The following is a 25,519-nucleotide window of genomic DNA, read 5'->3' as shown; positions in this document are numbered from 1 at the left end:
TTTACAGGCAGAAGACAAATGAGGAGCTCCTCTAGAGAGGACTTTGACCTCAGTTTTCCCAGAGGGGATGTGGCTTGCTGAAGATCAAGCCAGGCTCACACATGCTAAGCAAGCATTTACCCCAGAGCCACATCCCTGATCCCTTGTTTAGACTTTGAAATAGTTAAAGTAAGGGATAAATGGTGTGCTTATGTTGTTTGTGGCTCTCTTTCCACTTTTTGAAAATACCCACGGCTACACTTTTACCTGACAGTTTCCGGTCCCACACTAAACTATGGTAAAGTGCAGTGAGTGAGTCTTGGCTGGAGATTATAGTTATGTGGGTTTCATAAACTCATCCTTTAAAACAGGTACCAGTATTACCTGCAGCTGAAGAAGGATGTTCTGGAAGGAAACCTTCCCTGCACATTGGAGCAAGCCATTCAGCTGGCTGGCTTAGCTGTTCAAGGTAAGCCATGCATGTGAAGGAGGGCTCTGTCAGAGGAAGGTGCTGGCTAAAACAGAAACAGTATAGGATCCTGTAAGTAACTGATTTTCTACATGAATCGCTGTAATATTTTATGTATTAACAGAACACTAGGTTTTTATCTGGAGACTGTAGGGAGACTCTGGATCACTTCAGTGAAATGCGAGACTTGTGGACATCTCTGAAAGACGAGTTATGTAACGTGTCAAAGGAGCAAACATACACTTACATGTACATATATCTAAGCATGTAACATGCTAAGTGTTCATTTCGTTCCAAGATTTAATTTGAACTTAATTTTGGGAGGGATGACTTTTCTATCAATAATTTTGATGAAATTATATTCACTTATATTTAAAGAACATCCCATCTCTTTGGTTTCTCTAATAATAACTTCTAAATTGTAGAGCAGTCTCACTCATAATAGAAGTGGTTTTACTTCATAAATTTTTAAAAATCAATTGCACATGTCTATGTGTATATCTTTGCTGCCTGGAGATTTCTGCTGGTGCATTATTTTAAGTGGTAACTGGTGTTTAACCATGGAAACTGGAATATAATCAAAAGAAAACTTCAGCTGGACACAGTGCCATATAACTTTAATCCCAGCAAGGAAGTGGATCTCTGTGAGTTCAAGGCCAGCCTGCTCTACATAGCCAGTTCTAGGCCAGTCAAGACCACACAGTGGGTCCCTGTACCAAAACAAAATAAAACACAAAGGAAAAAGAAAAAGTGTTAAAGTTCCTCCAGATCCTAGCCGGCATGGACTGTCACCTTGAGGTAACAAACCTCCGTCACCTTGGTGTGCAGTTCTGTGTATGTCGCCTGAACATATGTATTCACGGGACATGCTCCCTGGCCCCACTTGGTTTCTTCTCAACACTTACTTGTACATAAGTCACCTGCAGGGCAGACTTCTCACTTCATAGACATTTTTTCCAAGCCAGCGTGCATGAATCCACGTATAGTTCTATAAAAGACACCTTAAAGACTTAAAGCTCTGTTATCTGTCAGAGCTGGTTTCTGAACCACATAAACACATCATCCATACTACTTACTGATTTTTGTTGTGCAAGTGTGTTTTACCAATTAAATGTAACTAACATGTGGATGTTTATCGTTTTATTCAGCTGATTTTGGCGACTTTGATCAGTATGAATCCCAAGATTTTCTTCAGAAATTCGCCTTGCTCCCTGTGGTAAGACCTCTTTCAGCATTGGGCCCTTTTATGTGCAGTTTGTTCCTGTACTCTTAGCCACCCTGATGGCCCACGCGGTGGATGTTCTAAGCAGGACTGGCATTATACAGTCAGTTCCCTCTTGTGAACGTCTCGTGTGCCAGTCTTCCCTGTAGTCTCCCTGATCTTTGAAAATTCACAGACACGGAGGGCATCAGTTTCTGTGCTGCACGTTTGGTTATGAGTCTGAGGAGAGGGATTTGGTTTTGGTTTTGGAGACTGACAACATGAATGTTGGAATGAAGTTGACTTGTTATCAGTGTTAAAACCTCTGCTTTCTAAAGTGGCTGTTGAGAAACTGGATGTGAGCATCTCAGTGATGCACCGGATGGACTGCCCTTCTCAGTGAGTTGACGCTGAGCTCAGAACTGACTCAGGGCTGTTTCCAGCCTGGAAACTCAGCTGAGACACCCCCTTGGAGGAGTGGAGAAGGCAGGGCAAGTCCTTTGGCTTCTGAGCAGAAACCACTCAGTTCATTACGTGCATCACGGCCATATACAAAGGCAAAGCTTTTGTTCAGCATTTTGCCTCCAGGGCGGAAGTCGGTGACCATAGCAGTGGCTCACGGTAAAGAACGAGCATGCTCACTCCTGTGTCTCCTTCAGGGGTGGCTACAGGATGAAAAACTGCTGGAAGAAGCAGCCCAAAAAGTGGCCTTGCTGCATCAGAAATACAGGTAATACAGAGAGGATCCATGGCTTGTGGCTGCTGGAGTTTGAAATATGCTTTGTATATAAAGTTGGGCACTTTACTGCAGCCTGTTTGTGAAGTGAATTAGTGAAATGAGTGCATGGTCAGGGAAGTCTGTCTTCTGATTCAGCCCTCCAGGTGCTCCTCCCTCTCTCATCCCTCCCTCCTTTCCTTCCCTCCCTCCCTCCCTCCCTCCCTCCCTTCTTCCTTTCCTTCTTTCCTCCCTCCCTCCCTCCCTTCTTCCTTTCCTTCCTTCCCTTCCTCCCTCTTTCTTCCCTTCCTCCCTCCATCCCTCCCTCCCCCCTCCCTTCTTCCTTTCCTTTCTTCTCTTCCTCCCTCTTCCCTCCCTCCCTCCTCCCTCCACCCGCCCAATGTTGTTAGAGGTTGAACTCAGGGGCTTGTACATAGTAGGCAGTCACTTTACCACTGAGCTACATCCTTTGCCCTTGAGGTTTATGAGAATCAGGTTGACCTCAAACTTGCTATTTTGCACTGTGCCCATTGCCTGCCCCCATACTTTTGGAAGCAGGAGTTCTGTCCCCTGGGGAGCTGTGATGAGAGCCTTCATGTCTGTTACTCAGATTATCCTTGCAATTCTTGTCTTTGCTTACTCTCCCCAATGGTGAACCTCTATTGACCTAATCCCTTACTCTAAGCCAAGTACAAAGAAGTCCAGATACTTGGTATATAGACTTACACTCTGATAGCTCCAGTAGTCTTTAAGGAGACTATTGCCTTCACTTAGAAACAAAGGAAACTGACCTCAGAGTGACCGAGGTCCCTGACACTTGCTAAAAGTGACTTGGAAGTAGCTGTGCCAGTCTTTGTATGTAGTCTCTTTCTACCCCCATTGGTGGCAAAAGAGTAATTTCCCAAAGTATCGTCCTCTCATCTCTCCCTGTGCTCCTTCCCAAATGCTCACAGTATTTTCTCACTCTCCAGAAAGCACTTTCCACTCGTTTACCTCTGTGTCTACACAAGCCATATTCCCCCTAGTGCACTTACTTGATTCTAAAGGCACACAGGTCCCAAAGGCACACTGACCCACAGGCACACACGACCCTGGTTTTTGTCATTTTATTTCATTCATTTATACTGTCACTTAAATAATAGGACTTAGGAACCAATAAGTACTTTCTGTCCTTAAGACAGAGACAGAGTGCCGGGTGGTCCGGCTCAAAGATAAGTAGAGTAAGTCTCTGCCTTTCAAGCAAGTGTTCCAGTACCTTAGGACAGACAGCGCAACCCACTGTGCTAGCATCTAGCGATAGAGAAAGGGTGTGGTGGGGGAGGTGTGGGCAGATGGTGTGAGGACTGCGTTGGGCAGTTTCTTCAGAGAAACTGGCAGGAATGATGCGGTCACAGATCCCTGAGGAAACTAGTGATTGCCGGGTCCATGTGTGGCTGGTAGGTGTATGAGGAGGAGGATGTGCGTGCACAAAGGTTCAGAAGTGTGAGGAAGGCAGTACAGTCAAAGCAATGCAGTCTGGGACGGCTGCAGTGGGAGGAGCCTTGGCACATGAGGAAGCAGCTGATGAGGGTGGGAGGGGAGTCGTGGTTAAACACCCTTCCTTCCTCAAAATTCTAGGGCCCCAGTCATCTGAGCTAAAAAGGGATCTGTGCGTAGCCCCTTTCTGCCCAGTTCTTACATTTAGTCCTTTTTTTTAAAAAAAGATTTATCTATTGTGTGTATGTGACTCCACTGTCGCTGTCTTTAGACACACCAGAAGAGGGCATCAGATCCCATTACAGATGGTTGTGAGCCACCGTGCGGGTGCTGGGAATTGAACTCCGGACCTCTGGAAGAGCAGTCAGTGCTCTAACCTCTGAGCTATCTCTCCAGCCCTATCACTTAGTCTTTAAAAGATTTATTCATTCTATTTTATGTGTATGAGTGTTTTGCCTGCATGTATGTACATGTATCATACACATGCCTGTGGAGGTCAGAAGAAGGCACCAGATCTCCTGGAACTAGAGTGCTATGTAGGTGCTGGGAATCAAACCCAGGTCCTCTGGAAGCTCAATCTATGCTCTAACCACTGAGCCATCTCTTCAGTCCATTACTTGGTTTTTAAACCAAATTCTCAGTATTTCCTGATATTTTAGGATAATTAGGCGACTGCTTGCTAGTTTAGATTAAAAACTCCTGGATTTGCCTTGATGACATCTTGGTGGCTGCTTCGTCTCTTGTCTGTCCTTTTTACCTTCCTGAAGGCACAAGGTTAGGTATATTTGCCGTCTGCATTTAGCACAGTGCTTCATAGTGCATTTTTGATATGTTTCAGAAAATCAATATAACCGATTACTTATGCTTAGAAGCCTGAAATGTTTATAATGTTCTATTCCAAATCGATGTACATTGTTTTAGAAAAGCCTATAAAAGTTTAGATGTGGGAGCAGCCTCACTAACATCTGTTGGATTGCAGAGGGCTCACAGCTCCTGAGGCCGAGATGCTGTACATGCAGGAGGTAGAGCGGATGGACGGCTATGGAGAGGAGAGCTACCCTGCCAAGGTATGGATGACTACTTACGGTTGAGCAAGCTGGGCGTGACTATGGGTACCCACAGACACAGCCACTCTGGTGGCTCAGATAGGTGAATCATTTGAATATCGAATAGGAAACTTAGTGAGATTTTGTTGAAAAAAAGGGAGGAGGGGGTGCTTAGCAATTTGAGGAAATAGCGTGGCCACAGCTTTTGTGACCCGACGTCTGTAGTAAAGCGCAGTCCCGTATTGAGTTTGTGCTCTGGTGGGGTCAGGAAATTGTTCTTAATGTGGCTCAGAGGGTCAGGCACTTGCCACCAAGCCTGGTGACCTGAGTTTGACCCCGAGATTCACACGGTAGAAGGGGAGAGCCAATCCTCACAGCCTGTTCTCTGACCTCTGCGTGCGCACTGCGGCCTGTGTGCACCCACAGCCAAAGTAACCAAGTAAACGCAAGAGAAGACTATTTTAGAAGAGTCCATGCTCCTCACTCCATACTCAGGGCAGGACCGGGTTTGCCCATTCTATTTTCTTTCTTTCTTTCTTTTTTTTTTTTTTTAATTTCTTTTTTTCGGAGCTGGGGACCGAACCCAGGGCCTTGCGCTTCCTAGGCAAGCGCTCTACCACTGAGCCAAATCCCCAACCCCTCTATTTTCTTTCTGAGTGGTTGCCCTGTGGGTCTCCTGGACAGTGTTTACCTGGGAAGCAAGTTTAGGGAAGTGGATGCATTTGTCCCTGTGCTGTTTCCCAGGGGTCTCCCCTCTCCTCTCCTCTAGGACAGCCAAGGAAGTGACATATCCATTGGTGCTTGTCTCGATGGCATCTTTGTGAAGCACAAGAATGGGAGGCCTCCCGTGGTGTTCAGGTACTGCTCTGTGTTTAAATACTTAGTGGTTATTGCTGACATGTCTCCCTCAGCTCTCACTGGAAAATGGAGATAATTCCCTTTCTCAAGTTAAATGGCACCCAAGTCCAGGGCTTCATTAACATGCTACTGTCTTCAAAAACAGATGTGCAGCGAAAAGGTCGGGTAGTGATGTCCTGCTTGCAAATGCTTCAATGTGCAACTCTGCCACCACAGAGAAGCCATTCTTTGCCTTGAGAGGGAATTTTTCATTTGAGTTCTGGTTTCTGGGACTACTTATTCACTGTGGAAAAAATCTAGGTTTTCTTCTGACTGTAGTTATGGAAAATGGCAACATCTCAGCAAACTTCATTTTTTGCAAAGTTGCTTTCCCTCCAGTTATAAAAAACAGTACTGTTTGTACAAATCTTGGAGTGTATGTAGTAGGAAGGTACAATGACAGATGCAGCATGCAGTTCCTGAGAAGTGAACTTACAGGTGGGTTAAGATTACTTTCTAGTATTCTGTGTTCCAATTATATCTTTTTGGACACATAATAATTCTTTGAGATTTTTATATCTTTGTATAATGTCTTCAGACCATATTACCACAATTTCCCCTCTAATTCCTATGGGTAAAGTCCCCAACTTGGTATATATATATATATATATATATATATATATATATATATATATATATATATATATATATATATATATATTTGAAACCTATGGAATCCATATACTCGTGGGTATGAAGCCATACACTGAAGCATAGTCAACCTCTTAGGGGCCGCACCTTTAAAGAAAGCTGACTTTCCCTCCCCAGGAAGCTGACAACGGTCAGTAGCTCCTAGGCTAGGGTTGAAGATGGGTTTGAACCTGTGCGGACGGTTACAGCTGCAGTGAATTCACAAATGCCAGCATTCCACTAGTGTCTAGATGACACTGTGGAATTCTTCCCTGACCTCTGGCTTTTATAATCCATCCCCCTTTTCTTCCACGATGGTCCCTGAGCCTTGGTGAGAGGGTGAGTGACATAGATGTTCCATTTGTGATTGACCACTCCACAAATGTTTACTTCATGCACTTTGACCACGCGACTTTCTGTGTTAACCACCTCCCACCCACTGCACGAAGAAGCTTCTTTCAGAAAGTCTGAGAGCAGCACTGATTGATGGGTGTAGAGATCCAATTTGGAGAGCAGTTTGATACTATAACCACTTAGCAAAATAGGAGGTTTTCCCCTGGGGACAGTGAGCTCCCCACCATGTCCTCCTTCCCCATGTGGATCTAGCCTTACATTTACCCAGAAAGCGGTTGGGTACCCTGTAATGTTTGCTCCACTGCTACACCTGTAGGCGTGTCCTGCCATGCCTGTCGTTGTGGCCCAGCACTCATAGCTGGGTAAGACCATTGATGACGTCCCTCTCAGCATCCTGTGTCTCACCTTCAGGCACTGGGAAAGCTGGCCAGAAAGGAGCAAGTTCCCAATCAGTGCCCGCTTGACCTCGCCCGTTTATACTTAGATCTAGCAAATTAGGCCATGTTGTTCACTCTTATCTGTAATTCCTTAAGATCTGTCATCTTAGAAAGTCAGTGTTATGATCTTCTGAAAGTATTTGCACTTTTGCTCTATTCCATTTTCTACTTTACTGTTCTATTTTCCATTCTACATTCTATTTTCCTCTTATTTCTGGTTTCTATTGACTTTAAGCAACACAAGGTTGTTATTGTTTTCATCAAGCAGGGAAGCAGATCTACCACTTTCAACTGTTGGTTCCTCTGTGTCTAGCATTCATTAGTGTAAGTTATGAGGAATCTGGTGCTGTGTTGACTGCTTTCTTTATATTTTCTCACATAATTGTCTTCATAATGACTTGGGGGGTGGGGGTGGGCAGACATTACCAGCAGTGTTCACATGCGATAATGGAGGACTGAAGAAGCCGAGTGATTTGTCCAAGGTTACCCCTTCACAGCAGGAGATTCTCTCTACTTAGCTGGGGCTCTCGGGCACTGTATCATCACGTAGCCCTTTTATTTATTTATGTTTTTATAGCTTCTTTTACGCTTCTATTTTTCTACTTTATTCTTGAGAACTGGTCTTCCCCTTTAAGAACTTTTTTTTTTTTACTAAAATGACAACTCTTCTTTGTCTGGCTTTGCTCTACCGCCCTTGGGCCCTGAATTACTCAGAGTGACAGTGGCCACAAAGAGTAGATATGGCTTGGGGAGCAGAGCCCCTCTCCTACCCTACACTGCGTGTGCAGGGCTGCTTCCTCTGGCAACGGGGCTCTTGTCCCCAACCTGCTCAGATCTTCCCAGTGTGCTGAGCTGGGGGCGCAGGGACAGGAAAGTGGATCGGGGTTTGCTCAGATAGCTCTGTACCCAGAGGCCGTCAGGAAGTCTCCCTTGGTTGCTTTCCTCACCACACAGGGATTTTCAAATTTGTCTCAGTTAAACAACTAAGCAGTAAGTCAATAAATTAATTTTGATTTAACAAAGTTTAGCTAAATACTTAAGACAAGCCGAACATCCTGGGTCCAAAACTCCCCAGTTAAAAGATGTGGGGGGCAAAGGGCAGAGTTCAGTGGTAAAGCACTTGCTTTGTGCTTGGGAGGCCCTGAGTCTGCGAGTGAGGAAAACGAGCTTCCCCTTGAAGTGCTTCATGCTCAGGAGCTTGGGATTTCTAGGTTATGGCTGCTCAGCCACTGCTGGATCCCAAATATTTCAAAGTTTGCCAATCTCGGAAGTTAGCCACTCTTCTGATCCCAGTGGTGCTGAGGGGACTGATGGCCCAGAAATGCCCAGCATCTCCCAGACTCGGTTTGCTTCTGACAAGATCACACAGCTAGGTCATAAAACCCAAATCCAGTCTGTAAAAGCTAAGGATGATAAAATTAGACGCAGGGTAGAATTAGGACCTACTGACAACACTCAGAGTAAGTCACCCTGGCTTCTGAGCACGTAGCTTCCCTTCTCTTCACACTGTGGCTTCTCAGAGTGCACCCATCTCTCGCCCCTTACTTACCATCCTGTTTGCCTTCACTGCTAACCAGGGTGTTTGCTTTTATGTTGTCTGGTGCCCCCTTTGCCCCACAAGTGCCTCTTTAGGGACTGTCGCCACACTGATTTTAGTGTCCCTAGGGCCTGTACAATTATGGTCATCTGTGATAGTGGATGCCCTTTAAAGCATTTGCTCATAAGTAGTTGAGGCATGACAACAGGCTAACATAAATGATGGTGAAGCCAAGAGCAAGTCAGGTGTACGAGTTACTTTCCTGTTGCTGCAATAAAATTCTCTGACAAAAAGCAACTTAAGGATGTTCATTTTGGCTTACAACACCAGAGGTTTAGAGTCCATAATGACAGTGTAGTGTGGCAGGAGGCATGGTGGAAGGGATCCAGGACAGGAAGCTGAGATCACTCAGCTCACACAATTGGAACAAATCTGTAAACTTGGCTATAATATATATGCACATATATTTATATATAGTAAGTATATATTTATATGTAATATAATTATCTATTGTTTATAATAGAATATACTTATATATGTTATATAGTGTTATATATTATATGTAAATATATTTATATATAAGTTATATATAAAATATAAATATAATTTGTTATATAATATATAAATAATTATAATATATAAAGTTAATAAAACATATTAGATACAAACATACTCATAATATTTATATAGTGATATAAATAAAATGTATATATTAAATGTATATTTTTATATATATTTGCATATATATATTTTTTTATTTTTCTTTTTTTTTTGGAGCTGGGGACCAAACCCAGGGCCTTGCGCTTGCTAGGCAAGCACTCTACCACTGAGCTAAATCCCCAACCCCTTTGCATATATATTTATATATGTATCATAAACTATTAAGTCACATATCAAACCTAAGGAACAATGATGTGTTACATCTCCTAGGTACATATGTGCACTCAGTATTCTCTGTTTTTCTTTAGGTGGCACGACATTGCTAACATGTCACACAATAAGTCCTTTTTTGCGTTAGAACTGGCAAATAAAGAGGAGACCATCCAGTTTCAAACTGTGAGTGAGCACGAAAGTTCATGGGACGCTTTTCAAAAAAGTTAGCAAGCTAGGGTTTCTGAGTTCGCTTTTGTGCATTAGGGGATGGGGAGTTTGGACTAATTTAGGACTTCATAATTCTATGTGCTGCAATAACTTGATGCTTTGAATGTTACAAAATAGCACTTGGGAAAAATGCTCACTTGTTAAATGTTGTTAAGCAAATGAGTCTTAGTATCCTTATTCTTTGATTCAAGTGACTTTGTTTTAAACATATGAGTACATTGTAGCTGTCTTCAGACACCAGAAGAGGGCATCAGATCCCATTACAGATGTGAGCCAGCGTGTACTTGCTGGGAATTGAACTCAGGACCTCTGGAAGAGCAGTCAGTGCTCTTAACCACTGAGCCATCTCTCCAGCCCCCTTGAGTGACTTGTGAACTAATTGTAAAGAGACTGAAGTAGAGGGGAGAGTAAGCCTTGCTCCCTTGGGTGCTGGTGAGCAGCTGTGCAGTGCTGGTTAGCCTTTATTTGCTCCTGCCGTCTTAACAAAGGCGACATTAAGACCCTGGAGCAAATGTTTTGTTTGGAAAGTCTCCAGGCGCTATTTCTCAAGAGTAGAATTGATACAAGCATGATGTTTAGAACTGTTTGCTTACATTGCTGAGCAGGTCCTTTCATTTTCTCCATTACCCTCTCACCATTTTCAGAAGTTAGCTGCAGGACTAGGGAGTAAGGGAGTCACTGTGGGGATGAGAGAGTCACTGTGGGGGATGAGGGAGTCACTGTGGGGAAGAGGGAGTCACAGGTAGGGGATGAGGGAATTACTGTTGGGATAAGGGAGTCACAGGTTGGGGTGTGGGTGATGAGGGATTCACCATGGGTGGGAGTGGTATAGACACAATGTCTCTGCATTATAAGTGTCTCCCACTCTGTGTGCTTCTTCTCTGCGACTCTGCGTGTGTTTCATTTGCAGGAAGACATGGAAACAGCAAAGTACGTGTGGAGGCTGTGTGTGGCACGCCACAAATTTTACAGACTGAACCAGTGTAACCTGTGAGTATCTCCTGCTATGGAAATTCTAGAAAATCACTTGGGAATGGAAAAAATGTAAAATTGCATTTATTCAGTTTGTGTGGGGGGCGGGGACTGCACATAGAAGCCAGAGGACAACTTGGGTGTCCTCTCCATACCTTTCACTGTCATAATCCTTAAAGGTTTTTAAAAGAAGGAAAGGATTTTTTTCCCTTTCTTTTTCTTTCTTTTTTTTTTTTTTTTTTTTTTTTTCTTTTTCTTTTTTTTGGAGTTGGGGACCGAACTCAGGGCCTTGCGCTTGCTAGGCAAGCGCTCTACCACTGAGCTAAATCCCCAACCCCCCTTTCTTTTTCTTTAGGGATAGAACCCAAGGCCCTCCACATGCTAGGCAACCATCCTACCACTGAGATATACTTCCCAGTCAGAGTCTTTTTGTTGTTTTGTTTCCTTGAGACAAGGTCTCAGTATTGAGCCTTGGCAGGCCTGCAAAGTGTCATGTAGATCAGGTTGGCCCGGAACTCACAAACTTCTGTCCCATTGTCTCTCCCTCCTGAGTGCTGGGATAAAAGGCGTGGGCCCCCATGTCTGGCTTGGGAGTAGTATTCTTTATAATTCTTAGTCAATATCCAGGTCAGTATCAATTTCCTGAGGAAAGATTATTCGTCTTTTAATATAAACAAATTATATTAAGTAAGAGGCTGTTCCAACATGTCCGCACGTGTGTGTGTGTGTGTGTGTGTGTGTGTGTGTGTGTGTGTGTGTGTGAGGGCCCTGTTGATAGTTATCCTCTCTCATCCCCTCATCCCTCTCCTTTCCCAGTCTGCATCTTTAACACTTTGTTATTCCTTCAGTTGATTTGCTGGCTATAGAGCTTTGCTTTGAGGTTCTGGCAGGCTTTGTACTCACTGTGTAGCCCAAGTGGACCTCAGACTAGCAGCAATCCTCCTGCTTCAGCCTTCCAAGTGCTGGGATTATTGGCCTGAGCTACTGCACCCACAGCTTCTCTTATATCATGTGCGCGCGCAAACAAATAATTTCAATTTTTGTGGCACAGCCACCTTTTCTGCTCTCCACCTACTCTTGACTTTGCATATGAAATTGTGACATTCAGAGAAGCCCGCAGTCGGGATTCAGGAAACCTCTTTAGCTGGCCGGAAGATGAGCATTTGTGACACTATTCTTGCGTATAATAATCACATCCAAATAATTATAGAATCTATTGGCACATAGCATTTTCACTCTGAAGCTTTTCATAAATGTAGGACCATTCGTGATGAGTCATCACCACCTCAGTTCATTTTTTTTTTTCTTGAAAACAGCAGTGACGGCCATCATGAAGAAGCCATTAAGAGTGATGCAGTTCAGTAAACCCAGTATTGCTTTGTGGCTAATGCCCTTTTGAAAAGTGTATTATGGCAGTTTCTAATTTGAATGATTTTAAAATTCAGAGAGAAAAGCAATGAATATGTGTGGGAGCTTGTTGTAATTAGAAATGCAATTTTTGGCGTATTGCCAAATGTGGGTAACGCCACATAGATATTATTAGCTACGTGTATTATTCTCGTATGAAGAACATTTAATCTTTTTTAGAGCTACTATGCATTTTCCAAATTTTGTTTTTAATTTCTGCGTATCCAGGAACTCTTAGTGTATTTATTTAAGAGTGTGAGAAACAATGTATCACGTGCCGTTTGTTTTCTGGGTAACTAGAGCTTATATCTCTGCTAATTCCTCCCACTTTGATGGGTAAGAAGATAGAAATTTGTACAGTCATTTTTGAAGGCCCTCAGTGTAGGCCTCATAACATCTAATCTTACGATGTTGGTAGGCTGAGGTGTTGGTAGGTTTCGTCCTTGTAGTTCAGCTGGATGAACTTACTGTGGTGGACAGGTAACTGTGCCTAAGTGGTAGTTACCCCTGTTCTGGAGATGGAGTCAGTTTCCACAGAAAGGAGTCACTTTGTCCTACAGTGTCCGTAACCCTCCTTATGTTCTTTCTATAGGAGAGTGGGCTGGGGCAGCTCTGATTCATTTAACCTTGGCTCCAGGGAGATTTACACTGACAGGACCCAGTATTTCTCTTTCCACCCTGACAAGCCACCGGAGGTAGCAGGGCCATCTTTTTGTGCTAACGTAGAAGCTCCCTTTGTTTTTTTATGTATAAACAGGAATAATGAGACCTTCCTTGATATCCCTTCAGGACTGTATTAGATATTAAATGAGGTAACGTGCCAGTCAGGTCAAAGGCCTCTTCTGGTATCCCGAGCCCAGCGCTGGCTGGCAGCAGTCAACCTCCTAAGCTATATGAGGAAAGGTGAGCGTGGGATACAACATTTCTTGGTGTAGGGCCTTTTTATCCCTTTTTTGTGGGTTGTGCCCTCCAACCTGCAAAGCTAAGTGAGAGAGGGGGCCCAAGAACCTTGAGAAAGTCAAATTTTCCAGTCAGGAGCATGCTAATGGCTGAGCACACTGAGATGGGCTGGCTGGCCATGTAGTTTAGGATGTGGGTGAACACAGCAGCCAGTCCACTTCTGTTTGGAGACCTTAGGTAGTCAGAAGACTGACTACTGGCTCAGGGGATAGGAAGATGTAGCACTGTCCTTCCCTTCTGGCTTACTGGGTCCCCAGAGGAGAGAGAGGACTCACTGATGAGTATCAGTCCCTGGAAAAAGCGGGCCTGGGAGATACTGGGAATTGTCAAAGGTTCCCACAGTTGGGTGGGTTGCCCACCCTCCCTAAAAGGCTTGGGAACAGAAAGCTGACCTGGAACTGGAGTGAGGCAGCTTCCTTTTCTGTGCAGGTGCTTGGGTAGATAGGATCACTGTGACCTACAGTGAGGCTAGCCCCTAACCTCAATATTTCCTGTAGCCTGGTTTGGCCTCTGCTTGCCCACAGAGGCGAGTTTGGGCAGGGATCCAGAGTCAGGTCATTGACCTTGTAGTAGCCTGTATGTGCACCTCTGGCCTGTCCTGAAACAGGGAAAAGCCGTGGGTATTTCCACTGCCTAACACGTGATCAAAGCCTGCCCTTCGCTAGCTGTGAATAAACCGATGGCCTACTGAAAAGAAGCTCACAGAGCAAGTGAGACCTCCCTTAGAGCTTTAGGTTAATAGATTAATTCAGTGTGTGTGGGCACGAGCGCACACATTTGGAAGTTGGCTCTCTCTCGTCACTGTGTAGGATCCAGGAATCGACCTCCGGCTGTTATACTTGCACACATGTGTCTTTGCCCTCTGAGACAGCTCACCTGCCTCAGAAATGTTCACTGAGCATTGACTTCTGTCCCTATTAACCATGCCATTCGTGTGCTCAGCACACATTTGAGGGCTGCTTATGTGCAGGCATGTGCTGGGCAGTGGTCATACTCCTTGAACTGCACGTAGGAGAATGATGAGAAAACGAGGCAGTGTTAGAAAGGTTTGTCCTCTTCATCGAACTTACAAGTTAGTTGACATTAGGGACATAGTCATTAAAGTGACTGTAGGGACCGCACTCAGGCATCCAGCAGACCTGCTCGTTCAAATGCTGGTTCTGCCACTTGTTAGCCATGTGACACCGGTGTGATCTACTTAATCTAAGTATCACTTTCCTCATTTGTAAAACTGAGATAATGATGGGCCCTCCCTGATGGCATCGTTGAGATTAGGATAGCCACCAGTAGTCGTGGCACAGTTTCACCAAGCCGTATCATGCATTTCACTTAAGCGGACGGCCATTTTATTATCCTCTCCAGTGAACACACTGTAGCTATTAACCTAAGGAGTTTGGCTGCATCACTTTACAGCATTGTCGCTAGCACAGACAGCATCCCAAGAGTTTGGGGCACAGAGCCAATGGTTGTTTTCCTTCATGTGGGTTGTTGATGATGGCTGGCCTCTCCTTGAACTGCACTTAGAAGAACAGTGAGAAAAAGAGGCAGACTGTTAGAAAGGTTGCCTGGGTCAGACCTTTCTGCAGGTGGGACTCCTTTGTTCTGTTTTTAGCAGAACTGGCTTCTGCTTTTCCCTTCCCACTGGATGCTGCCAGCAAAAGCCAATGGGTAAGAATGGCTGCCTCTGTTCCTTGGATTCTGTACTTTACTCTGAAGTTGTGTGTTCTTGCCCAGGCTGGCCATCTGTGTGGATGTTATTATATATTTGTTGATAAGTGTGTTCTGTCAGCAACTCCTCCCACTTTTGAATATATGCTGTTTTTGTTTGTTTGTTTGTTTTGGTATTTTGTTTTTGGTTCAGGGAGAGCATTCTTTTGAGACAGTGTCTCTGTAACCCTGGCTGTCTGGGAAATAGTACTGAAGACCAGGCTGGCCTTGAATTCAGAAATCCACCTGCCTCTACCTCCCAAGTGCTGGGACTAAACACACGTATGCCACCACACCTGACTTTGATGATGTTAAAAGTTCAGTTCACCTAGATGGAGAGCCAGTGATAGACTGAACACAAAGTCCTTTAAACCTAGGACTGACTGTGGCCAGTGCCCAGAGGCAAACTCATTATCAAAGTAGCAAAAATCAGAGTTTGTGCATATTTAAGAGGCACTCTAAACAAGACAACGTACACCCTGCAGGCTTGGCCACTGGACGTGATATTGGAAAGACAGAAGTGGGTTTTGGAACATAGACACAGCTGAATCAGAAAGCCAGCCCTAAAGTTCACTGCCAGGAAAAGAAAGGAAAAGAGACCTGTGTCCTTCTCCAGCAACCTGAATACTTCTCAGGTATAGGGAAGGGTGTCATTTAAAGAAGTTGCCCAGTAAGTGCACAGGACTCAGCTGGTGTCCAAGAGTTTCCATTTTCAAGGTCTTCTAAAAATAAAAATAAGCTAACATTCAGAGTATAATACAGATGCCATTGCCAGAGCACTAAGAATAATGCTAGTTTAGAAGAAAAGACTTCTTTCGGGCACACTGGCCTAGTCAGTTAATTTGTTTACTTTGTGATGGTGGAGTTTTGGTAATGGCCCTCAGAGCGCTAACCAACGTCACAGAATGTGTTAGTAATCAGTTACGAATCATACAAGCTCTTGAGCCAGGAGTAGATGGTAAGTTAAAATGTCCTTGACAGAATTATGGACATTATCAACATTAGCAAGATTCTAATGCACATCTTCATACCATCCCTATTCACACTCACTACAAAACACAGATATAAAGAAAGATGTAAAGATGTGTGTGTGTGTGTGAGTGACTGAGTGAGTGTGTGTGTGTGAGTGTGTGTGTGTGTATGGGTGTGTGTGTGTGAGTGAGTGTGTGTGTGAGTGTGTGTGTATGGGTGTGTGTGAGTGTGTATGGGTGTGTGTGTCTGAGTGTGTGTGTATGTGTATGTGTGTGTGAGAGTGTGTGTGTATGGGTGTGTGTATGTGTGTGTGTATGGGTGTGTGTGTGTCTGAGAGTGTGTGTGTGAGTGTGTGTGCGTGTGTGTATGTGTGTGTGTATGTGTGTATGTGTGTGTGTATGGGTGTGTGTGTGTGAGAGTGTGTGTGTATGGGTGTGTGAGTGTGTGTGTATGGGTATGTGTGTGAGTGTGTGTGAGTGTGTGTGTGTATGTGTATGTGTCTGAGTATGTGTGTGTGTGTATGGGTATGTGTGTGTGTGTATGGGTATGTGTGTGAGTGTGTGTGTGAGTGTGTGTGTGTGTGTGGTGTGTGTGTGTGTGTCACTCTGTCTGTGTCCTAGCTAGCCTGTAATTCACATGTCACCCTGATTGGCCTTAGACTCCAGCATGCCATAGCCTCTTGTACACTGGAGTACAGGTGTGAGCCACCACACGGGCTCCCTTCCTAAATCTGGTTGATTGTTGTAGACTTGGAAGTGTGTCCCCTGGGCTCACAGTTGTCTTCTCCCACAGGCAAACTCAGGCTGCCACGTTGAACTCCGTCAGGAGGGGCTCATCGTCCAGGATGTCTCTGGTAAGAGAAGGAACATGTCACCTCTTCTCCCCTAGAGATGTCACTCTCTTAATCAGAATATGCTTTGGGCAGTGTGCTGAGTTGAACACAGATGTATTATATTTGATGATCTTTATTCAGAGAAGAAGTGACTTCTATAAGTTCAACTTAAGATCTATTATACATGTTTAAATATTAGATACAATAAAATACTATGAATTTTAACTGGTTGTCGAGAAATCCTAAGTAGGTATTTCATGTAATTGATAACTTTGTCTTATAGGGTTGAATGTAGTACATAGAAAGTTCATGAGTTTAGACAAGAAGGTTTGTATCAATTCCTTCTTGTTCATAACTTTTGGATACAGACTTTCTTGTGCCGTCTAGTCCTTGGTGTCAGTGCATAGAGCTTGTTTTTGCCACATGACAGTCATTGGAAATGACAGCTATGTTAAGACCTCCTCCTTCTTTATGGTTAATCTCCATTTGCAATACATTTAACTCCTGTAGAAGCCTTTCTAGTGAAGAGAAAGAGTCCAGCAAAGAATGACTTTACCTTTTTTCACATGGGCAATGTATTTTAACTCTATGTCCAACTTTCCATTTCTTAGCCTAAACCCCAGCCCTATGCGATGCCTCCCCCACCCCAGCTGCATTATAATGGACATTATACAGAGCCATTTGCTTCTTCCCAAGGTAAAGTACCCTGAGTCTGCAAAGCCGTGCACAGTTATTGCTAAGAGTAACTCGGAAGACCTAGAGATCTTGGTTCCTTATGGCACTTGTACCCCAAACTGTTGCCCCAACGACGGCCATCCTGGAATCACAGAAGAGGCCATCACATTCAAGTTCTTTCTTGAATGTGTGTCTCTCAGATGACCCCAGATGTGTCCAGTGGCAGCCCCCTACGCTGGGTTCTAAGTCCCTAACTCTCCTATTAGTCTTATTTAGGCCAGGCTTCCCTTAAGTCCATGATTCTCCAGTCTTCGTCTCCCAGGTGATGGGATTACAGGTGCGCCACCACAACAGGCAGCCAACAATCCTTGGTCACGGAAGAGAATTCAGTTTTTGTTTTATCCATCCCTGAGATGCCTAAGTTACTGCTACTGCAGTTGTGTGTGCCCAGCAATGCCACCATGCTGAACCCTGACCATCTGTGTGACGTTGGCTTGTAAACTGCATCTCAGTGTACTGAAGAGCGGAGAGGTTGATACTGAGGTAGATTCAGTATAAAGAAGCTTGGGGGTCTCATAGTACAAACAAGGCTCATGGCGTGATCACGGTTTTCTTGCTAAGAGCACGCGTTAGCATGCCATTCACCGTGTTGTGGGCACTTGAAGAGCTTTCTGGATCTAGCAGGATGGCTGGATTTCATCAGTCCCAGGCAGGTCTGTGACTCGGTCTGCTGACTTGCTGGTGAGTGCTGTGGCACAGGAGAAGGGGCTGTTTGGAGGTGGGGTCCATTGCCCATCATGTGGGGGCTGGGATGTGAACAGAGCTTTGGTGTGGATTTCAGTGTCCCCTGGGGCTGTCTCCTTGCTGTCCTCTCCTCTCTGCACATGCCCATCTGTACTTGCACGGAAGCCTCTCCAACCATGGGGACAAGGCTTCTGCCTCCCATCCCCATGGTGCTCATTCTCCTACCTCAGACTATGACGATCCTGCTGTTTTGTGTTCCTTTGTCTTCCAGTTTTTACCACACTGTGTCTGAGAGTGATGTCTCTGTGCTCTAGTCTGTTGGTTTCCTCTTATTCCCTCTCAGTGGTTTCCACAGGTGTCTTCCTGTCCTATGGCATCACAAGGCCTGTCTATGCCTTTTTCTTTCATGCTGGGGGCTTCCCCAGCAGCTCCTTTGCATAGAGTTTCCATAACAGTGGCTCAGTTTCTCCTTCCCACTCTGTTGTCATTCCTGTGTTCTGTCCATTCCCCGTTTCCCATGGCCAGATGTGGGAACCTGCATGGAGGCTCTCTGTCTAATAATAAACAGGACTTAGGAACTGGTATCAACTATCAGGACTTGTTGGAAGTCAAGTATTAAATTTGAACTCACCCCTCACCCTCAAAGTCTGTTTTTATTGTGATGAAGTCACTCACTGTGGACTCCAAGCTGCACGTAATTTCACCCAGTGAGCTAGCTAGCCATAACCCATAACATCACTGTTTTCCATATCCCTTTCTCCATGTCCCCCTGCCCCTGCTCCAATATGGGTCTTTATCCTTTCAGACTGCCCACTAGCCGCTCCGTCCCATGCTCTGTATCTTCTGTCTTCAGACTCCTCAGCTCACCCGACACAAAGCTCCCAGTTGACCCCCGTGATGTGCATGGCCATCCCTTTCCTGTGTCTATGGCTCCCTTAGCCTGCCCTCCTCATCCAGCCTCACACTGTTTGCTACTTTCTAGCTTGTTCTATCTCAGTGGAGCCTGGCTTTGGCCTTCTGCTCTGCCACCCACACACCCTTATCCCACCACCCTGCAGCCCACATGCGCCTATGCAGCCAGAAGGGGCAGATTCTGCTGCACTAATCTCTCAGTGGATTTACTTCTTGATCAGAGTCCTTGTTAGTTGTGTCCTGCCAGGTGGGGCTCTGTTCCTTGTTAGCCTGATTGGGGGCTCAGGCGAGAGGAGCCTTTTCCACTGTGGAGGACCAGTTCCATTGGCCAGAGCACTGGGAGATGTGAGGAGAAAGTCCTCAGAAACTGGCTCTTAACCTTCTGCTCACTTTCTCCTTCCCGTCACTGGTCTCACATATGTGCTCCACACCAAGGGATAAGGAGGTATAGTCCTGTGTGCTCTTACAGAGCATGGAGGCAGAGACATCGGTCTGGATGCCACACTGGTCTAGACAACCTGGGTAAGGGATCTGTGACGAGATTGAGCAATGGCTGAGAGCTCTGCAGATGGAGAAGCATAGGATGAGCAGCAGGGTGCTGCAGGAGGAATGGAGAGGCTCTGAGAGCTGTGTGCACACCAGAACAAAACGTGCCCAGTGGGTAACCACACATCATCCTGCCTTGGAACTTCTGAAGTACACAAACTGTACTTGCCACGGGATTTGCCGGCTGATGTTGTTTACCCATTGGAAGTAGTGCTCATAGGCAGTTCAGGTGAGCTGTAGGCTGAGTGAGGAAAGACAGCCGCTTCTAGCCCAAGCAGGCACGCCAGTGCTGGAGAATTAGTAGCCTGAGCCTGTAGCTCTGGATCCACGTCTTGCTTGACTGGAGGCTTGCTGGGGGCGACTATACTTACCTTAGCCTTTTTCTTCTTGGCTTCCGGGCCTTTGGTGGGGTTACAACTACCAGGGACCCTCCTGTTGGGCAGGAAAGCTTTGCACCTGCTGTGCCAGTAGGCTTTTATAGTTGGCTTCTTCTCATTAAGGAAGAATCATGCAGACAACCTGACAGTCCAGCTAAGGAAATGTTTGCAGACAGTTGGTATTTTCCCTAGCTCAGCATCTCAGGGTTGAATCCCTACGCTCACGGGCTCGGTGCTGTCAACAGTATCCCTTTCCTGAGTTCCACCGTGCTCCAGAAGGCCTGGACCAGTGTCGGACTTAGATCTGGCTAGGGCCTAAGCACTCACTCTAAGCAGACAGACCTACCCCATGCTGTAGGAGAGGAAGCTGAAGCTTCCAGGACGACAGTGTGCTTGAAGATGTGTTGGTCGCTTCAGGGCCTATCTCAATATTTGGCTGGAGTGATGGGTCCAACTTAATACATTTTCAAAATCTTTTAAAACCCTTTTCCTCCTCAGACAATGTCTTTGTGCCCAACAAGAATGGATTCTATTGCCACTCCCAGACAAGTTTGGACAGAACCCAAATTGACCTCAGTGGCCGCATCCGCAACGGCAGCGTGTACAGTGCACACAGTACGAACTCCTTAAACACACCTCAGCCCTACCTGCAGCCCTCCCCTATGTCCTCCAACCCCAGTATTCCAGGCAGCGATGTCATGAGACCTGACTACATCCCATCCCACCGGCACAGCGCCTTGATTCCCCCATCCTACCGCCCGACCCCTGACTACGAGAGCGTGATGAAGCGGCTCAACAGAGGCATGGTGCATGCAGACAGGCATAGCCACTCGCTCAGGAACCTCAACATTGGCAGTTCCTATGCATACAGCAGGCCCGACGCCTTGGTCTACAGCCAGCCTGAGATTCGGGAACACCCACACCTCGCCTCTCCCCAGTCAGCCCACTACCCATTTAACTTGAACTACAGTTTCCACAGCCAGGCTCCGTATCCATACCCTGTGGAGAGGCGGCCTGTGGTGGGCGCTGTGAGTGTCCCTGAGCTGACCAATGTGCAGCTGCAGGCCCAGGACTACCCAGCTCCAAACATTATGAGGACCCAGGTGTACCGGCCGCCCCCGCCATATCCTTACCCAAGACCTGCCAACAGCACCCCGGACCTATCGCGGCACCTCTACATCAGCAGCAGCAATCCAGATCTCATCACCAGACGCGTCCATCACTCGGTGCAGACCTTCCAGGAGGACAGCTTGCCCGTGGCTCACTCTCTGCAGGAGGTGAGTGAGCCCCTCACAGCAGCTCGGCATGCACACCTACAGAAGAGGAACAGTATTGAAATCGCAGGGCTCACACATGGTTTCGAAGGCCTGAGGCTCAAGGAGAGGACGATGTCAGCCTCAGCCGCAGACGTGGCCCCCAGGACCTTCTCAGCAGGCTCCCAGTCCAGCGTCTTCTCTGACAAAGTGAAGCAGGAGGGAACCGAAGAGCAGGGGAGTGGTGGGTACAGTCACAAGAAGTCCCTTTCTGATGCCACCATGCTGATTCACAGCAGCGAGGAGGATGAGGACTTAGAAGACGACAGCAGCAGAGAACACGCTGTGTCTGAGCCCCGCCTTACGGCCGCTTTCTCTCAGGAACAACAGCTAAACTACCCCTGTGCTTCAGTGACTCCGGTCACTGGCCCTCTGCATATTTTCGAGCCCAAGTCCCATGTTACGGAGCCTGAGAAGAGGGCAAAGGACATCAGCCCTGTCCACCTGGTTATGGAGACTCATCAGCCCCGAAGACATGGACTGCTGACCCCCTCCATGTCCGAGTCAGACCTCACGACGTCAGGGAGGTACCGAGCTAGGAGGGACTCTCTCAAGAAGAGGCCAGTGTCAGATCTCCTCTCTGGGAAGAAGAACACTGTGGAAGGACTTCCGCCACTAGGGGTAAGCTTCTGGGAGCAGAGGTGCCTCAGACATGGAGGATGGGCCCCCTAATCTGTGCTTTCAACTGTCGTTTTCCTTAGAACCAATGGTTCTCAGTTTTTAACCTTTTCTCTTAACTGTCATTTCCTGCCCCAGCTCTGAGTTTTGCCTTATTTGGGGTATGTACGAGTTTATGCGGAAACTGTGAACTGATGGTGGTCATGGTTTTGCTAGGGGTCAGTTGGGTACAGAGAGCAGGCCTGTGGAGGTGATGGGAGGAGTCCCTGAGCCGTCTAGTCCAGTGCAGAGGAAGAGGGGAATGACTCAGTTCTCCAGCCAAGGTCGCTTTAAAATTCTGTGACCCAAGAACTGCATCTGTTCAGATCTTTCAAGTGATGTCTCCAGAGGCATTTGAGACCGTATCCCTAAGTCTTATCCTTATGTAGTTGTCAAGGTTGGAGACTGGATCCAGCTTGACTCTCTCCCATGACCAGTGTGGACTGAGGTGACTCTGGACCCAGACGGTATGTCTCTTTAAAGGGATGAGTGAGTGAACTGGGTGTTCAGAAGGCCCTTGTGAACATGGGGGCTCTCCTACTCAGTGGAATAAACACAGGGAAGCACTTCCTACGCATTTCAAACAAAATGCAAGAGACCAGCCCCGTGTTCTGTAGCCTCCTTTCAGAACATTTTCCACGTGCAACGATTCTACCCTTGCTGTGCCCACTTCATAACGAGCCCATTGTTAGAGCCTGTTCCACAGATAAAGACGCTGGCTCGGAAACATTAAGTAGCTCTTCCAAGGTCATACAGCTAGTGAGTGACTGACATGGAATTTTCAGCTTATTTTATCTCTAGAATCCTCTTCTTCCGCAGAACACTGTTTGGGTGTGTTATATGTAGCATTTCAGTGAGTAATTGCTCCCCGAAACCTGGTCTGTCTGCACTGAGTCTCTGTTGAGTTCTCAGCCTTTAACTAAGCGTCCATGGATCTGTTCGTGAGTGTGTCCACTCAGTCACCATCGCTGTGTTGCTCAGGCATGCGGATCTGGGTGGCCCTCACCTCCTTGGACCAGGCCCCGCACTGGGACAGTATCAAAGTGATGTGTGTGTTCACTTGACCCCCTGTATCCTGGCAGCCCAGGTTCCCCTCCTCCACTTCTGTTAGGATGGACACAGGTGCACTTCTGGACTAGGGCCTCCTCGGAGAGAGGCAGGCCGGCTGGCAGGCCGGCTGGCAGGCTGGACTCACAGGCTCATAATGCCCACAAAAGATCAGTACCCACCAGTACCCACCAGAAAAGCAGCTTAAGGAACAGACTTAAGGGCATCTCAATTTCCTAAAGGATGAACTTTAAGTTTAGATTTATTTTTTTTTTTCTAAGTGTACAAAGGCCAGTGCTCAAGAGGACCATGGCGGAGGGTACAGGCTGAGCAATATCAGGGCAAAGACAGTATGGGGGTTTCCACAGTCACTAGCTGAGTCCCCAAGTCAGTGGAGGGGGACCTTCCACAACAGTGCAGTAAGAAGTGCCCACTGTTTCTATGCGAAACACCAGTACTTTCAGTGACTCTGATTTTCTAACTTTCTAAGGGTTGACAAGACCAAACCCCTCCAGCCCCTGTGAGCTCTTTAAGGTAACACAGCCGTTACCCACTGTAACCGGTCAGCACATTGGATGACTCAGGGTGGGAAAGTCTAGCGTGTTCGAATGGAGTCTGGCAGGCTCAGCTTAGACTGGGGCTTTGACAAGTTGCTTCCCTTAAAATAACATTATTATTTAAGATGTTTTAGTAAAGTTGTACAATTGGATCGTCTTTTGACCCCTTCTTTTTTGCACAGGGATTTTTCCTATTCGAGGACATGCATGAAGGCTGTGGTCAGAGGAAATGTGTGGGCCCTTACGGTGGCCAGCCCGGGTCTGAGTAGAGGTCTTGTCTGCATCATCAGTGGACAAGACCCTCATGGTCACATCTCAGCTCGGCTTGTCCACCTACAGAGCCTCAACACTGATTCTTTATCAAAGGGGCAGCTAGTGACCTTGGGCAAACTGTTTAGCCTTGTAAAGGAGGTGACCTTGACAGTCCCAGGGACTATAAAATTAACCCTCAAAACATGGAAAGCACTCAGTCACCACTGATGCTGCCTCACAAGTTTAGTTCCCCAACTCTCCAAGAATTGAAGAGGTCACTCCCCTGCTGAAGCCTTTGCCACCTGCAGGGTGACATTACATGATCATGTCACTGTGCAACATACAAGACCTCTAAAGCAAGGCAAAGTTAAGCAGTGAGTAAGTGGCAGACAAGGAGGGGACATTTTAGAATTCCCCACCCATGGGCCCCACCCCCAGGGACGAGATGGTTATCTCCGAGGCAAGACTGGTTTGGGTGCCCATGCATCTGCATACGGGTTGGCTCCCTGATGCATCCTTTATGCAATGTGGTTCTTACCTAAGAAGCCCTGCAGATTCCGCATTGAAAAGCCACAGGCTTGGTAAGGGATAATCACAGCTAGTCTTGAAACACCCTCATCTGGCTTGATGATGTGGGGTGTTTAGATTTTAGTCTGAGAAACAGTAGAGCCAGCTAATACTGGCCAGCAGGATCTGTGAGGCTTTGTGACTCTCGTGAGCCAGATGACTCCTTGGGCAGTTGGGATGTGGCAGTGGTCAGAGAAGACAGAACCTTTCATCTCGGCAGTTGGTTAAACAGTAAGGCTAGCCACTCTTTTCTGCAGACTGTGCTGTGCCCTCCCCGCTCTCTCCCTTTCTACTTCTCTGTTTAGGTAAGGCTCAGCTGGTAAAGGCAACTTACCTGAACCAAGTTAGTTAATTTCATGCTGGGTTTTAACCCAAGATTCTGTCCATTTTAAGTCTGAACCGAATTATGGGGGAAGCTCATAGGCGACATGATCATGAAGTTAAAAGATAGCCTAGGGGCTGGAGAGATGGCTCCTTGAGTAAGACTGCTTGCTGTGCAATCAAGGGGACCGGAGTTCAAATCCCAGCACCCATGTGATAGCCAGTCCCGGTTGTGGGTGCCTGTAGCACCAGCAGTGTGTGGAGATAGGTGGATCCCAGTGGGTTTCTGGGTAGTCAGACTGGATCCACTGAGAAAGACCTTGTCTCAAGGAGTAAGGCGGAGAACATTAGAGAGATACTGGATCCCATGTTGTAGCCTCTGCTTGTATCCATGGGGGTGCACACATATCCTCCAGTTATTAATGGCACAGCATTTTTGTCTTCACCAAAATGTTTCTTTTTTCTCTCCATGCTTTTGATCCTGAGTGTCATGGTATTTTTAGGCTAATAGAACTGGAATAAGCTGGTTTCCTTATAAGAACCAAGAAAGGCATTTATTTCTTTGAATACTGGGACTGTGTAACTTTACAGAATGCCTGAAGTTCTCAGGTTTACCTGCCACAGAGGGGAACTTTGGGGAACACTGTTTTCACAGGGCAGCCTCCCCCTGATGTGTCCCTTCCACTCTGGCTCTCCGAGAGAGCTCAACTGTGTTTATTTCTCAGTTTAGAAATGTGGTTGCTTTGAGAGGCCTTCAGTCACATGGTTCTGTCGAACGGAAGATTCGAAGGCAATTTACATTTTTTTCTTGTTTTTTTTTCCCCCCAGAAAAAATTTAAATTTCTATTAGTTTATTTTA

The 25,519-nt window shown here is 46.2% G+C and overlaps 1 protein-coding gene across 2 annotated transcripts in view; it reads left to right on the top strand.

Annotated features, from left to right (window-relative positions):
* The window catches only part of Ptpn21 (protein tyrosine phosphatase, non-receptor type 21), a 65,027-nt gene that overhangs the window by 31,944 nt on the left and 7,564 nt on the right, over positions 1-25,519 (top strand). For both annotated transcript variants that reach the window (NM_133545.2, XM_017594023.3), the window contains exons 4-13: positions 351-448; positions 1,597-1,664; positions 2,309-2,379; positions 4,820-4,907; positions 5,656-5,744; positions 9,710-9,797; positions 10,753-10,832; positions 16,653-16,713; positions 17,304-17,388; positions 20,445-21,880. In NM_133545.2, coding sequence (NP_598229.2) covers positions 351-448; positions 1,597-1,664; positions 2,309-2,379; positions 4,820-4,907; positions 5,656-5,744; positions 9,710-9,797; positions 10,753-10,832; positions 16,653-16,713; positions 17,304-17,388; positions 20,445-21,880 — 2,164 coding nt within the window. The remainder of the gene's footprint in view (positions 1-350; positions 449-1,596; positions 1,665-2,308; positions 2,380-4,819; positions 4,908-5,655; positions 5,745-9,709; positions 9,798-10,752; positions 10,833-16,652; positions 16,714-17,303; positions 17,389-20,444; positions 21,881-25,519) is intronic.

The sequence above is a fragment of the Rattus norvegicus genome, chromosome 6, assembly GCF_036323735.1.
Source record: "Rattus norvegicus strain BN/NHsdMcwi chromosome 6, GRCr8, whole genome shotgun sequence".
NCBI classification, from domain to species: Eukaryota; Metazoa; Chordata; class Mammalia; order Rodentia; family Muridae; genus Rattus; species Rattus norvegicus.
This window is presented reverse-complemented; position numbering and strand designations above follow the sequence as displayed.